The 12,765-nt window shown below is 34.4% G+C and overlaps 2 protein-coding genes across 2 annotated transcripts; one reads left to right on the top strand and one right to left on the bottom strand.

The window, feature by feature from the left end:
* Nucleotides 1-4,872: 4,872 nt before the first annotated feature.
* On the top strand, nt 4,873-7,351 carry LOC104244727 (uncharacterized). Its single transcript, XM_070172811.1, has 5 exons — nt 4,873-4,915; nt 5,186-5,582; nt 5,686-5,812; nt 6,481-7,019; nt 7,105-7,351. Exons 2-5 carry the CDS (start codon nt 5,338-5,340, stop codon nt 7,349-7,351), a joined length of 1,158 nt encoding a protein of 385 aa, XP_070028912.1. The 5' UTR covers nt 4,873-4,915; nt 5,186-5,337.
* Nucleotides 7,352-8,128: 777 nt separating this feature from the next.
* On the bottom strand, nt 8,129-10,872 carry LOC138889497 (uncharacterized). Its single transcript, XM_070172810.1, has 5 exons — nt 10,527-10,872; nt 10,150-10,354; nt 9,451-10,001; nt 8,666-9,276; nt 8,129-8,461 (listed from the first exon to the last, which is right to left on the bottom strand). The coding sequence occupies exons 1-5, from the start codon at nt 10,870-10,872 to the stop codon at nt 8,129-8,131; spliced, it is 2,046 nt and encodes a 681-aa protein (XP_070028911.1).
* Nucleotides 10,873-12,765: the final 1,893 nt, after the last annotated feature.

The following is a 12,765-nucleotide window of genomic DNA, read 5'->3' as shown; positions in this document are numbered from 1 at the left end:
ACCAACAGAAGCAGGTCATCCTCCAGCACGAGTTCCGACAAGGGAATAAGATAGCTCACCAGCTAGCACAAATGGGAATTGCTAATCCCAAGAAGAAATTTTTTGTTGATCCACCAACAGATGTTAAAATCCTAATAGAACATGATGTACTAGAACAATATGTTTTTAGAAAACTTTTATCCTATGATGCTTGTAATACTTTAACAAGTTTAGGTAATAAAAGTGTCCTATGTGACATTAACTACGAAACGCATGTACGGCATGTTCCTTAACTTTTAATATATATTTCCTATTTGCTCAAAAAAAACTACAATAGAACTAAATGAAAAAGCAGTTGTAACATTAGACTTTGTTCCGTAAAATTTTATAACAATCAACCATCAACATATAAACCAGGCTTGAAAATATCCAAATATCAGCCAAGACAGCATAGCAGGAGCAGGGGCAGATTTATAGCCCAATATATGCGGTATCTAAACTCATGATCTCTCCGCCAAACTTGGTATTATATATATATATATTGATCTAAGATTATCTCCTTGGCATTCGTGCTCCAAATAGACTAATTAGTGCAGTTAGTTAAATGCTGAGTTATTTACGTAAAGGAGTAGGGATCAATTCCGACTTAATACTTTTTTCCTCATATTTTTTAGTGGTACACTTATATTATAAAAATCCTAGATCCACCGGTAAAAGAGAACTTAGGAGTATAATTAGACTTACCGGTATAGATCACAGTCAAACGGGACATAGAATGTATCACTACACAAAAATCATAATACTGCAGTGAGAAGGGGAATACCACCGCTGGAGAGAGAGAAGTCGTCTTACTGTTTTAGGACCTTTTCCGTGGGATATTTTTAGGACGCTTAATATGCATTCAACCAAACAAGAAAAGATCTAAAAATATTTTCTCAAATACTTACCATACAAAGAAAATAGAAAAGTACATAACTTGTCACCTAAACTTGTTCACAAAAATTATTTAAGCACTAACTTTACGGGCGAAGATCAAGAGAGTTTTAACATATATGGCTGCTCGTCCAATATATATATATCATTAATCATCAATTAATCAATACTATATTAAAATCACGAATGTCCTTAGTAAAATATCTTTTGCCTTTTATATCCTTTAAAAAATAATTTCACACGAGACAAAATAGTTATTTAATTATTTTCCTAATTTTTAGAATTTTTAAATCAACTAAAGTTCTACTTATTATACCTTTCGTTCTTTGGGCCATGTAAAAAGTCCTAATACCTTAGACAGAATGTAACTAACGTGCATATTTTTTTGGGATTTTTACCTATCTATACCATATATCAAACCTTATTACCTTCATTGTTTAAGGATTGTGTTAATTACATTTAAGCATACCCAATTACCATTTATATACCATAATTCAAATTAAGGGTATAATTATTCCTTCATTTATTGTAGGCATGATTGTAGGACCGTATTTTCACGTTATTTCGTTTACCCGCCTCTCTCTCCTCCCACCCCCCACACCCCCTACGATTTACCTTCAGTTAATTCCCCCCACCCCTACGATTTACCTTCAGTTTTTCCCCCATTCTCGTACAATCTCTTTTCACCCACAATTACCATCACTTTCTTCTTCACTTAATTACCTTCAGTTGTATCCCCCACGATTTGAATTCACTTCCATCTTTGTCTTCAACTCCTAAATCATGAAAAAAACCAACACTCCCCAAAAAAATCATCAAAAGCTATATTAGCTGATATTCCAACCTTTGATTTGGGTGTTTTAACACCAAAATCACCACCCAAAAACCTACAATCGACGCATGCAAGTGAACAAACTACTGGTATTTCATCTCCTAGACAAATTCATGCGGAAATGAGAAGCAAGCATTTGCACGATGTTGATGTTGGTGGAGTTGATAAACTAGTCGAGAAACAACTCAAACGCAAGGGGAAAGAGTTGAGTGTAGATGACGATTTTGTAGATGATTCCCCCAAAGTTCCATCTGTGAAAAAACACAAGGTCTCTCCTTCTTCATCAAAACCAAAAAAGAAGAAACCCTCAACAAAATTACCAAAATTGGTTCACCAAAATATTTCAATAAAGGTAAACACTATTATGTTTCCTCACTGTTTTGTAGTTTGATTTTGGTTGTAAAAATCTGTTGTTCAAGTGTTAATTTAGTGTTCAAGAGTTTTTTGGCCAAATGTGGTATTGTCCTAATTTTGTAGATTATTTGTCGCAATTTTGTAGGTTTAATGGAACTGTGATTATTAGACAGTCTATAACTGTAGTTAGTTTGTAGTTGATTTGTAGTCTGATCGTTAAATTGTAGAGATGGTATTTTTCATTGCAACCTGTATTGCTGCTACATTTAACTTCATTCTAAATACAATTAATCTACATTTTGTGAGTTACTTGAAGTAACTGTTACATTCTGTAGATAATGTTTACACGTGCATTGTTCTTCTTTGATTGTTCAAGTGTATTTTGGTAAAATGTGGTGTTGTCCTAATTTTGTAGATTCTTTGTCTCAATTTTGTAGTTTAATTGGAACTGTGACTCTTAGACAGTGTATAAATGTAGTTAGTTTGTAGTTGATGTGTAGTCTGATGGTTAAATTGTAGATATGATATTTTTTATTGTAGCCTGTATAGCTCATATATTTAACTTCATTCTAAATACAATTATTCTACATTTTGTGAGTTACTTGAAGTAACTGTTTTGTAGATTCTTTGTCTCAAATTTGTAGTTTAATTGGAACTGTGACTCTTAGACAGTGTATAAATGTAGTTAGTTTGTAGTTGCTGTGTAGTCTGATGGTTAAGTTGTAGATATGATATTTTTTATTGTAGCCTGTATAGCTCATATATTTAACTTCATTCTAACTACAGTTAATCTACATTTATGTGAGATACTTGAAGTAACTGTTACATCCTGTAGATAATGTTTACACGTGCATTGTTCTTCTGTTATTGTTTTGTAGTTATAGGTGTGGGTAGGCTATTCTTCTTCTAGTTATATTTTGTATTTGTCATGTAGTTATATGTAGATTACTGTTTCCTTTTTATGCAAACTACTAATGTTCATTAATTTTATATTTTCTACAGAATGGACCTTACTTTGCACAACAAAATATTGATTATGGTGTGCTTAGATTCCACAGGTTTGTGTGATCCTAGCATACCTAGCCAGATACAAGCTTTACTCTCTCCGAATGCTTTAAGGGTTTTCAAAAAAACTTGTTTTGGTTACTTATTAGGTCTCCCCACAATCTGTATGCAAAACCAATCACTTCATCTTCTGATGAAGTATGAATTGACAAAGTCTACTGACTCATATTTTTCAGTACTATTTAAGGGTGAAAAATTGAATTTTTCCTTGAGAGAATTTGGGTTGATAACTGGTCTTAATTGTGTGAATAAGTTTTCAGACTATGGTTACACTTCCACCTATGTTAGCCCTTTAATGAATACATATTTTCCGAACAAAGAAAGGGTTGAGAAATGGCATTTGAAAAATGTAGTGACTAATAAAGCATGGGCAAACGATGTGGATGCGGTGAAGTTGTGCATTCTTTATATGTTGGAATTTTTTGTTTGTCCTTCTGATAAAGACCATGTGACTTTCATAGACAAGTTTATGTTCTTTCTAATAGAGTCTGGTAATTTTGAGTCATACCCATGGGGTATCAAATCCTTCAAGCAGGTTATTGAATCTGTCCGACATCGTCTTAATCCCCATGTACATTCTTATCTGATACGGGGATGCTCATTAGCCTTGCAAGTGTGGCTATATGAGTGTTGCTCGTCCGTCAGCACCGAGCTTGCTACGAGATGTTCTGAATCTATACCTCGCATTTTAAGATGGTCAGCTACAAAGGGGCAGATTTGGTTAACTGCAATTGAAGAGAAGATGATCAAGCCTGAGTGGATCAAGGTATTTTTTTCCACTTTTGTATGATGCTACAATTACATTCATAATAACTACATTGAATCTACATTTTTTTGTCACTTGAATTAACTGTTATTTTCATCATTCAGTTCACAAACATGATTGAATCTGGAGAAGAGCTTGGAGTGCTTAATCTGCCAGACAAGATTCAATATGAAGATGAACATGGTGCTCAACCATCACATGTTCCAACTGCTGCTTCTCCATCATTTGAACCCAAATATACAGATTGTCAAGAGGACATTGAATCTGTCAGTAGCAAGCTCAGGAAGTTGGAAAAGGGGATTGTGCAGGTATTATGAATAACTACAATATATTGACATAATTTGCTACATTTTGACTTCATTACATAACAATTATAGTATGTTATACATTGTAGTTAATTTGTGGTATAAATCTATAACAATTATAGTTTGTTGAATTGTAGTGTAACTGTAGCAGTTAGAATAAGATTACCAACTAATTATATATTTAATTTTTAGGTTGATGGAAAGTTAGATGCCTATAGGAAGGCTGTTTTTGAGGAACTCTCAAGCCTTCGAGAGCTCATAGATCAATCTTTGAAGGGTGTTATGAATGTGATAAACAAGAGGTTTGATTTGGACGAGTCAAAGGTAAGAATTTACATATAATTTTGTACTAAGACTAATTAAGACATATGAATAAAGTAGTCTCAAATATTCCCCAAAATTGTAGTTTGCTGGTAGTTCAACAAAAAATAATTACCAACATCAAGGAGAGAACAACCAGCAATTCCAGTTCAATGCTGGTGATCAACTGCATGGAAGCACAAGCAATACAGGTATCTACAAAATTCCTACATACATATCTACAAATTTCAAGACAGCATTATTTAATTATACTAATCATTTTTTTACTACGTGTTGCACCTACAATTTCTCCAGAACATTTTCAACCATATGTTGACTTATATCCTGACTTCCAAGAAGCAGCTGAGGCATATAAAGCAGGTACAGAACCATTCCTTCATTACAATAAGGTTTTTATGCAAAATTTTAATAATTTACACCTTAACTACATATTCCTACATATATCTACAATTCTTATTTCCAATTATTCATTCAAGCTGAAGTTTCAGCAGAACATCTACAAGGAAATATTGAGGAAGAACCAGTAATTGATGAAGTAGCTGAGACACAACAAGCAGGTAATATATTCTCTATATTCTCTATAACTCCATAATACTGTTCATATCTACATAGATCTACACTTATCTACAGAAGGTGAAGTTCCACAGTCGCCAATTCACGGTGTGACTGTGACTGAAGTTGTTCCTGAAGGCATTGATAAAAAAGTTGTTCCTGAAGGCATTGACAACAAAGGTTTGACATTGGATGACTTTGAGCTGCCAGAAAACTTATCACAGTTGGTCATGTATGGCGAGCCCATACCAGATGAATCAACCCCTGTTCATCCCGGTAGAACCAGGCAACCGGGAAAACATGCACGATCACCTTTCACATCTTTGTATAGTTCTGGAGGCAGCACATCTGGTGGACCTAAATTTTTTTACCTCAAGCACCCCTTCACAAGTGTCATAGGTGAAAATGTAGATCCTGAATTGACAGAAAGGTTCACCAACTGGTTATACATTCGTAGTGATAAAGTATCTAGGAGGTATGAATGCTTCATTTTACACTGTCTGTTCACCATTTTTATACTTTAAAATTGTAATTCATTTTGTCAATTTTTTGTATTTGATATTTTTTTGTTATTACAGGAGGAAATATTACTTTTCCAAGAAGGATAACCAAATCAAGCCTTGGTTGGATTTTGGTTGTGAAAAGATTGATAAGAAGGACTGGTTTTATGCCCTTGCTCACCCCAGACAAGTCATCAATAACACAGTAAGTATAAAGAACATAATCATTCACAATATCTGTTTTGTCTTCAGCTGTGTAGTGTAATTGTAGTTTATTTTTCAGCTATGATGTGTAATTGTAGTAATATTGTAGACAACATATATATGTTACTATATTTATGTCTCAGCTGTGAAATTTTGCTTTTTATGGACCTTATGTATCATATGTGATGATGATTGTATGTACAAACTGGAATTTTGGTACTTTTGACTGACTTGGAATCTCTGTGTACCACAACTGTAGTTACCTTGTAGTAATATTGTAGAGCTTGTGATTGTGCCTATTAATATTAACTGTAGGTTGAACTTGCTGATTATTGGGACCTTAAGTTAGGTGGTATGTTTCATTTGTTCCTCTGTATAGTGAATAAATGTAGACAGTGCATAAATATAGTTAATGTGTAGTTGTTTTGTAGTCTGATGGGTCAATTGTACATATAGTACTTGTTCACTATGGTTCATACAAACTACAATTAAATTACATTTTGTGAGGTACTTGGACTAACTGTTATATTTCTGTAGTTATAGTGTAGCTAATTTGCAGCAATCTGTTAGAGTTTTTAATAAATTCAAATTGTAGTTAATCTGTAGCTGTCTTGTAGACAAGTGTGGTTACACCGTACCTTATTGTATATGTTTATTCTATTTTGGCAGCACATTGATGTTATTATGTATTATCTGCGAAAAAGAGGCAAATATGGCCCCAACAATAATACTAGGTTCACAACCACGGATTGCTTGTTCAAGACAAAGATTGAAAGAATCTATGACAAGTTCATAAGTTCTCCACCGGAACAAAGGTATTCGGTTGTTAAACCCGAGGATGATGTTGGAGAATATATTCTTGGGTACAGAATTCTTGCTAATGTTGCCTGGGATCTTGTTGACTATGTGCTCATACCTGTGAACCTTGTAGAGAACTTCCATTGGTTGTTGCTAGTTTTTGACATAAAGGACAGACAACTTTATGTTTATGATTCCATGGTGAGAGCAAACCGTCATAAAACAGTTGAGACATTGGTTGACAAGTTTTCAATCATTATCCCTCTGTATTTGTCATGCACTGGTTTCTATGGTAAACGTAAAGACATTAACTTCAAGAGCACAAAGGCATACATCGAGAAACCAGTTACGGACCCTCTCGACATACAATGGATGGTTGCTGAGATTCCACAACAAAAGGAAGGCTCAGTGTAAAAAAATAATCTCCCTTTCTATATGTTTAATTATTTTATTTTAATCATTTGTTATATAATGAAAAATTCTCATCTTATGCAGCGATTGTGGTGTATTTGTGGCTGCATTTGCGGAGTATGTTAGCCTTGGAGATTTGGCAATCCCAAAGGAAGATCTTTCTGATATTGACCAACACCGTAGACGCTATGGAGCTCTACTGTGGGACTATGCAACAAAGAAGCAAGAAGATGGGTCAATCAGTGAGAGTGAGGTTACTGGCAGGCTAGCAAGGAGGAAGGGTGCTCCGGCAAAAAACGAGAGGACTAGAGTGCAACGAAAGAAGAAATAGACTATTGTGTTCCTAGTTTGGTCTGTGAAATTTGGTAGTTGAATTGGAAAACAATGTAGGAAATATGTCGTTTTGGTTTTCTACAACACTTTTTGTTGATTACATTATACTCGAGTACTCTGATTACATTTTTACAGCAACAACTTTGTCTTACAATTTGACTTTAATCTTCAAGTTATTATTATAAATACCTTCAAGTGCCAAGTAATATCTATATATAACTGTCATTTGTTACACAACATAAAGATAAAATAAATACAGGAATCATATAAATAATTTAGCCATCTTTTATCAACAAGGTTTATCAAAAAAATTCAATTTATCTACATTTAAACTACGTTAAACTACATTTTAACTACAACTCCTCTACATATGAATAACAGGACTACAGTTCTAACACAGTTAAACTACATATTCACTACAATCTGGATACAATTTACGTTGAATGCATTCTTTATTAATATCAGTTTTTTTGTATACAGTAAATATTAAAGTTTAACTATTCTATAAAAAAAAGACAACTTTAGATGCTTGACAGAATACATAAAAACATAAATAGTGCAGATACATAAATTGATGTTTATACTTCTTATTCATCTTCAAAAACATAAACAATTACACAAGAAAATCCGATAATTTGAGCTCACTAACATTTATTTTGAATAACTATTCTAACTACATGATATTCTTGCAAGTTCTTTTGTTATGCCCTTCACCTCCACAATTGCCACATGACACCTTGTATTTTTTTGACTTTATTTCATCAAATGTTTTATATCATTCCTTGTGAGGTCTCCCTGGTTGCCTTTTATCTCCCGCCGGTGGCTTTACTACCTCATCCAAAATATGTTGTGGCACATCCCATTTGCCTTCATCAGGAAGAGGATTTACTGGCATTTCATAGGTAAGCAGAAGGCTCTTCCTTGTGTAATACGGAGAGCAATAGTTTTCGTATGTTTCATTCCTATGCCTTAATGCTGCCAAAGCATGCGCACATGGAAGTTCATCAAGTTGGAATTGTCCACAGCTACATTTCTTGTTTTCTAGACACACAATGTACCGCTTCACACCATCTAACACAGTATGTATATGATCTGTTGAAGCCCTCACCTACAATTGAAGACCAAACAGAAATAATAATACATCAATCATTAAAATGGATTATCAACAATTTACCTACAAATCAGCAACAAATATATTACAGCTCATCTACAAACTATTATTACCGACAATTTGACTACAGTTTAACTACAATCTGGAAAAACTGCAGCTAGTACTTTTTTGATTCTACTGCACCAAAAAAAAATATCTTACCCTTAGTTTCTGAGATAATGTACTGTTGTCTTCCAATTCTTTGTTGTATTTGTGACCAAGGTATGTGAAAGTACCCTTTGCCTTCGATAACTTTTCTTTTGTCCAACGTTCAAGAAGAGTCCTCATATACTCAAATATATCAAATATTGGCAGCTCTCTTGCATCTTTTGTTACAGCATTCAACGACTCGGCAATGTTTGACGTCATAGTAAAAGTTCTATTCACCGTTGCATGTACTCTTGACCATCTATGATAGCCAATATCATATAGGTAAGACTTTACACGCAGGTCTACCTCTTCAATCTTCAACATCCTTTCATTAAATTCATCCAGAGTGTATGACCGTGCTGTAGCAAAGTACAATTCATGTAATTGTAGATGTCCCTTCTTGAATTTTGACCTTATATTTGTCCATATATGCCACATGCAAGAGTAGTGTGCCATGCCCGGATAGACAACTGATGTTGCCTTCAGTATACTCTCATGCCTATCTGAAACAACACACATTGAAGGTCTTTCACCATATGCCTCCTTGAATTGCTCAAAGAACCACTTCCAAGACGCGTCGTTTTCAGAATCAACCACAGCATATGCCAAGGGAAAAATAGTACCTACATTTTTAAGACATAAAATATGATTAAATAACAACTACAATATATATTGAGAATATAGACAAGTTAACTACATTCTTTTATATAACTACAAAATAACTACAACATAACTACAATTTAACTGCATTTTAAAGACTGTCTACAAAATAAGTACAAAATTATTCCATTATTTACCTGCTGCATCCATGGTGCTTGCTGTCAGCATAATCCCCATGTAGGCTGACTTTAAGAATGTCCCATCAACCACTACTACCGGCCTACAATGTTGCCAACCATTTATTGATGTACAAAGAGCAACAAATGCGTATAAGAAGCAATCATCTGCTGCCTTCTTCAATTTAACAACAGAACAAGGATAATTCTTCTCAAGAATATAAAAATATTTGGGTAATTTGTTGTAGGAGTCACACGGATTCCCTCTCAAAAACTGTAAAGCTTTTTCCTTTGCTCTCCATGCTTGCATGTAGCTTAGGTTCAGTCCATGTTCGGATAACATGTCAGTTTGTATGTCCTTTGGTGTGTAAACAGTCTTAGGATCACAATACTTTGGAACGACCATGCTACCAAGTACTGCTGCAGTACGTTTGCGCTGTATGAATGTTTCGTCCATTAGGCAGCATGTGTGTTGACGGCTGAAACTTCTTATCTTGAACATTGCCGAATCATTAATTGACGTTGCCTTGAAATGCCATTTACAGCTTTCAGCAACACATATAAGCCAGTAGCTACAAAAGAAATACAATATTTACACAAATTTATGAAAAACTACAATTAACTACAAACTGACTACAATTTATCTACAATTTATAAAACCCACCTATCTTCAATCATACACTGATTTTGCTGATATATTATCCACAAATAACTACATACCTTCTATGACTAGATCTTTTTACTCTGAACTGGAACTTGTGCATCACTGAATAATTCTTCATTGCAGCAGCTACTGTTTGCTTGTCCTGATAAACTTGTCCTTCTTCAATATATGTTTGCGTAGATTCAGTTATTATTTCACTTTGATATTCCTCTATAGCTGGTGAGGATGGAAATTCAAGTAAGTTTAGGGATCCAGACGAACCTGCAAACAATAAATTCATAAATGTAGTTTCTATGTAGATAATTTTGAAAGCAACATTGCTTTATCCTTTTCAGTACTATGTGAGCTTTGTAGTTTAATTGTAGGTAATTGTAGTAATATTGTAGATAACATAGTAACACCATAACTCTCTGCAATGTCGAATCAAACATACCTGCACTGGTGCTTTCATTGTTGATTGCCAATTCCATATTGAAATCTCTTACGCTTATACATAAAGGATACGAACCTAAGTTTTTATTCTCCTTTTTGGTTTCCATGTACACACGAACCCCCATATCATTCCTAATCTCCATTGGAGGACAATTCTCGTTCACAATGTATTTGATTTCTATAATTTTATCCGATGTATCAATCGATAATTGTTCTGCAATTGTAGAACTGAGAATTCCGTAGCTTGCATTATCATCTACCACAATGGCATCAACTTCAAAATCTCTAAATATGCCATAGTTATCCCAAGTACCACTCGATTTCAGCATTATTGGGATTTTTGACATGATTTCGTGTAGTTGATAGGAAAAAAGACGAAGAACAGATATAGTTTCGACAATTTGAGTACTGATATCGACGAAGAGCAATTTTGTATTCTACAATTTGTATTGAGCTTCAGTAGCTTGCAATTTTTGAGAATTGTAGTCCCGTGAGAGAAGAGAGATCTCTTTCTGTTGAGGAAGAAGAGAATTACGCAACTGGTGCCTTCATCAGATCTGGTGCCTTCATCAGGAAGAGAGATTTCCTTCAGTTTCAAAATTGGAATAAAATCGTTGACAGAATCACATCAGATCTGGTGCCTTCATTTTAGGGCTTTTTTAATGGCAAAATCTACCTATTTTTGGATTGGTATATAATTTGTAGTAAAAATGTGAACTACACGGGTAAATAACAAATTATGAACATTTTTGGTAATAAGATTTGATATATGGTATAGATAGGTAAAAATCCCAATTAAAAATATATGAGGAAAAAATTGAGTATCAACAAGGAAAGTAATAAAATACCTCTGAGGGTCCAAACAATTCGGCACAAGGCCCCAAACATGGCATTCAGTCCTAATTAATAGATTCATCTATACTTACTATATTAAAAGTACGAAGGCCCTTAGCGAAATGTCGTTCGCCTTTTTTCCCCTTTAAAAATAAACTTTACATGACATCACACCATCTCTAACTCTCCTTTACTCTCTTAACTAGGCTTCTCAGTACCTAGAAATCATAGACTGGAAGATATACCACTGAAGACGCTACTATCATTCCTATATACTGAATCCCAGTGCTTCTAATCTTCTACCTGAAGTATGGACCACTCTCATCCTTCTATACTCGAGTATTTCGTACATTGTGTACCTTTACCTTACTTACTTTAAAGTATCACCTTACATTCTTCTATATTTCTTTCATAACCTCCCTCCTACATAGGTATAAATCACATTCACCATTTGAAACTCTATTATAATACTTGCACCTCTGATTTTTAAGGGAGATCTTGCAATGTTCTCGATCACGATGTTTCTATTTTTCTGGGTCCAATAATCAAACTCCTGATTTGCTTGGGTGATATAACTCTTTAGTTTCCTCCTTATTCTGATCGGCCTTAACGTCGACTTGAGCTATCTTCTGATTTGTGGTTCATGGTCTTATTTATTCTGTTTAGCCTTTTATGGGCGCTGATGTATGTGCATGATACGATCCTTTAACAATTTAATCCTTCGTTTATGACCTGGGCTGAATTCTTTCTTTTAACGTATACTAGAATCTTCTACGACTGTATATGCTACATATATATATAAAACTCCAAACCCTTATGTGAGTTCTTAATGCAACCAATTCTGGACCATTGATCAAATAACTCTTTTGTTCCATCTTAGCTTTCTTTCAACGTAAGCTATTACTTTTCCTGGTCTTTCTACCCCCTCGTTGCATCATTACTTACCTTATCTTAGTGCCCATATATATTAAAATTCCATACAACTCATATGATTCTGAATATCACTTCTGATTTTACTCCTTGTTCATTGGCCACTGTAGGTGCCACTTTCCTTTGGAATGCTTACAATGTTGTCGTGAGATTGTTGTTACACGACCATTTCCTCTTTAGATCGTTGTGCTTAAGTTGAAACCTTCTTCCTTATTTCCTTAGCTAGTCTTTCATTGTAGTACTTAGGGAGAACCCTTGACTCTCGTAAACCTGCAAGTTTACTTCATCGTATACCCAATAAATTTTTTTTATATCCTTCCTCGCCTACGATTATCCGTAGTTACTTATCTCACGCCCTTGTGCTTGTAGGGTTGCTTCTGAACTTATATTTTGATTGTCTTCCCAATGGCACTTTTTTTTTATTTCCATAACATTCATACCATACCTTTAACTACCCCAGCTCTTGTTTGAATATA

Source organism: Nicotiana sylvestris, chromosome 4, assembly GCF_000393655.2.
Source record: "Nicotiana sylvestris chromosome 4, ASM39365v2, whole genome shotgun sequence".
NCBI lineage: Eukaryota > Viridiplantae > Streptophyta > Magnoliopsida > Solanales > Solanaceae > Nicotiana > Nicotiana sylvestris.
Note: the sequence above shows the minus strand (reverse complement) of the source record. Positions and strands in the feature narration are given on the sequence as shown.

Bases quoted from the DNA above. Each gene is read 5' to 3' on its own strand.
- LOC138889497 (XM_070172810.1), bottom strand. From the start codon at position 10,872: ATGTCAAAAATCCCAATAATGCTGAAATCGAGTGGTACTTGGGATAAC. The intron at 10,002-10,149 runs GTATGTAGTTAT...TTTCTTTTGTAG, and splicing joins AAAAGATCTAGTCATAGAAG to CTACTGGCTTATATGTGTTG. The intron at 8,462-8,665 runs GTAAGATATTTT...CTTCAATTGTAG, and splicing joins CATTATCTCAGAAACTAAGG to GTGAGGGCTTCAACAGATCA.
- LOC104244727 (XM_070172811.1), top strand. From the start codon at position 5,338: ATGTATGGCGAGCCCATACCAGATGAATCAACCCCTGTTCATCCCGGT. The intron at 5,583-5,685 runs GTATGAATGCTT...TTGTTATTACAG, and splicing joins AGTGATAAAGTATCTAGGAG to GAGGAAATATTACTTTTCCA. The intron at 5,813-6,480 runs GTAAGTATAAAG...CTATTTTGGCAG, and splicing joins GACAAGTCATCAATAACACA to CACATTGATGTTATTATGTA.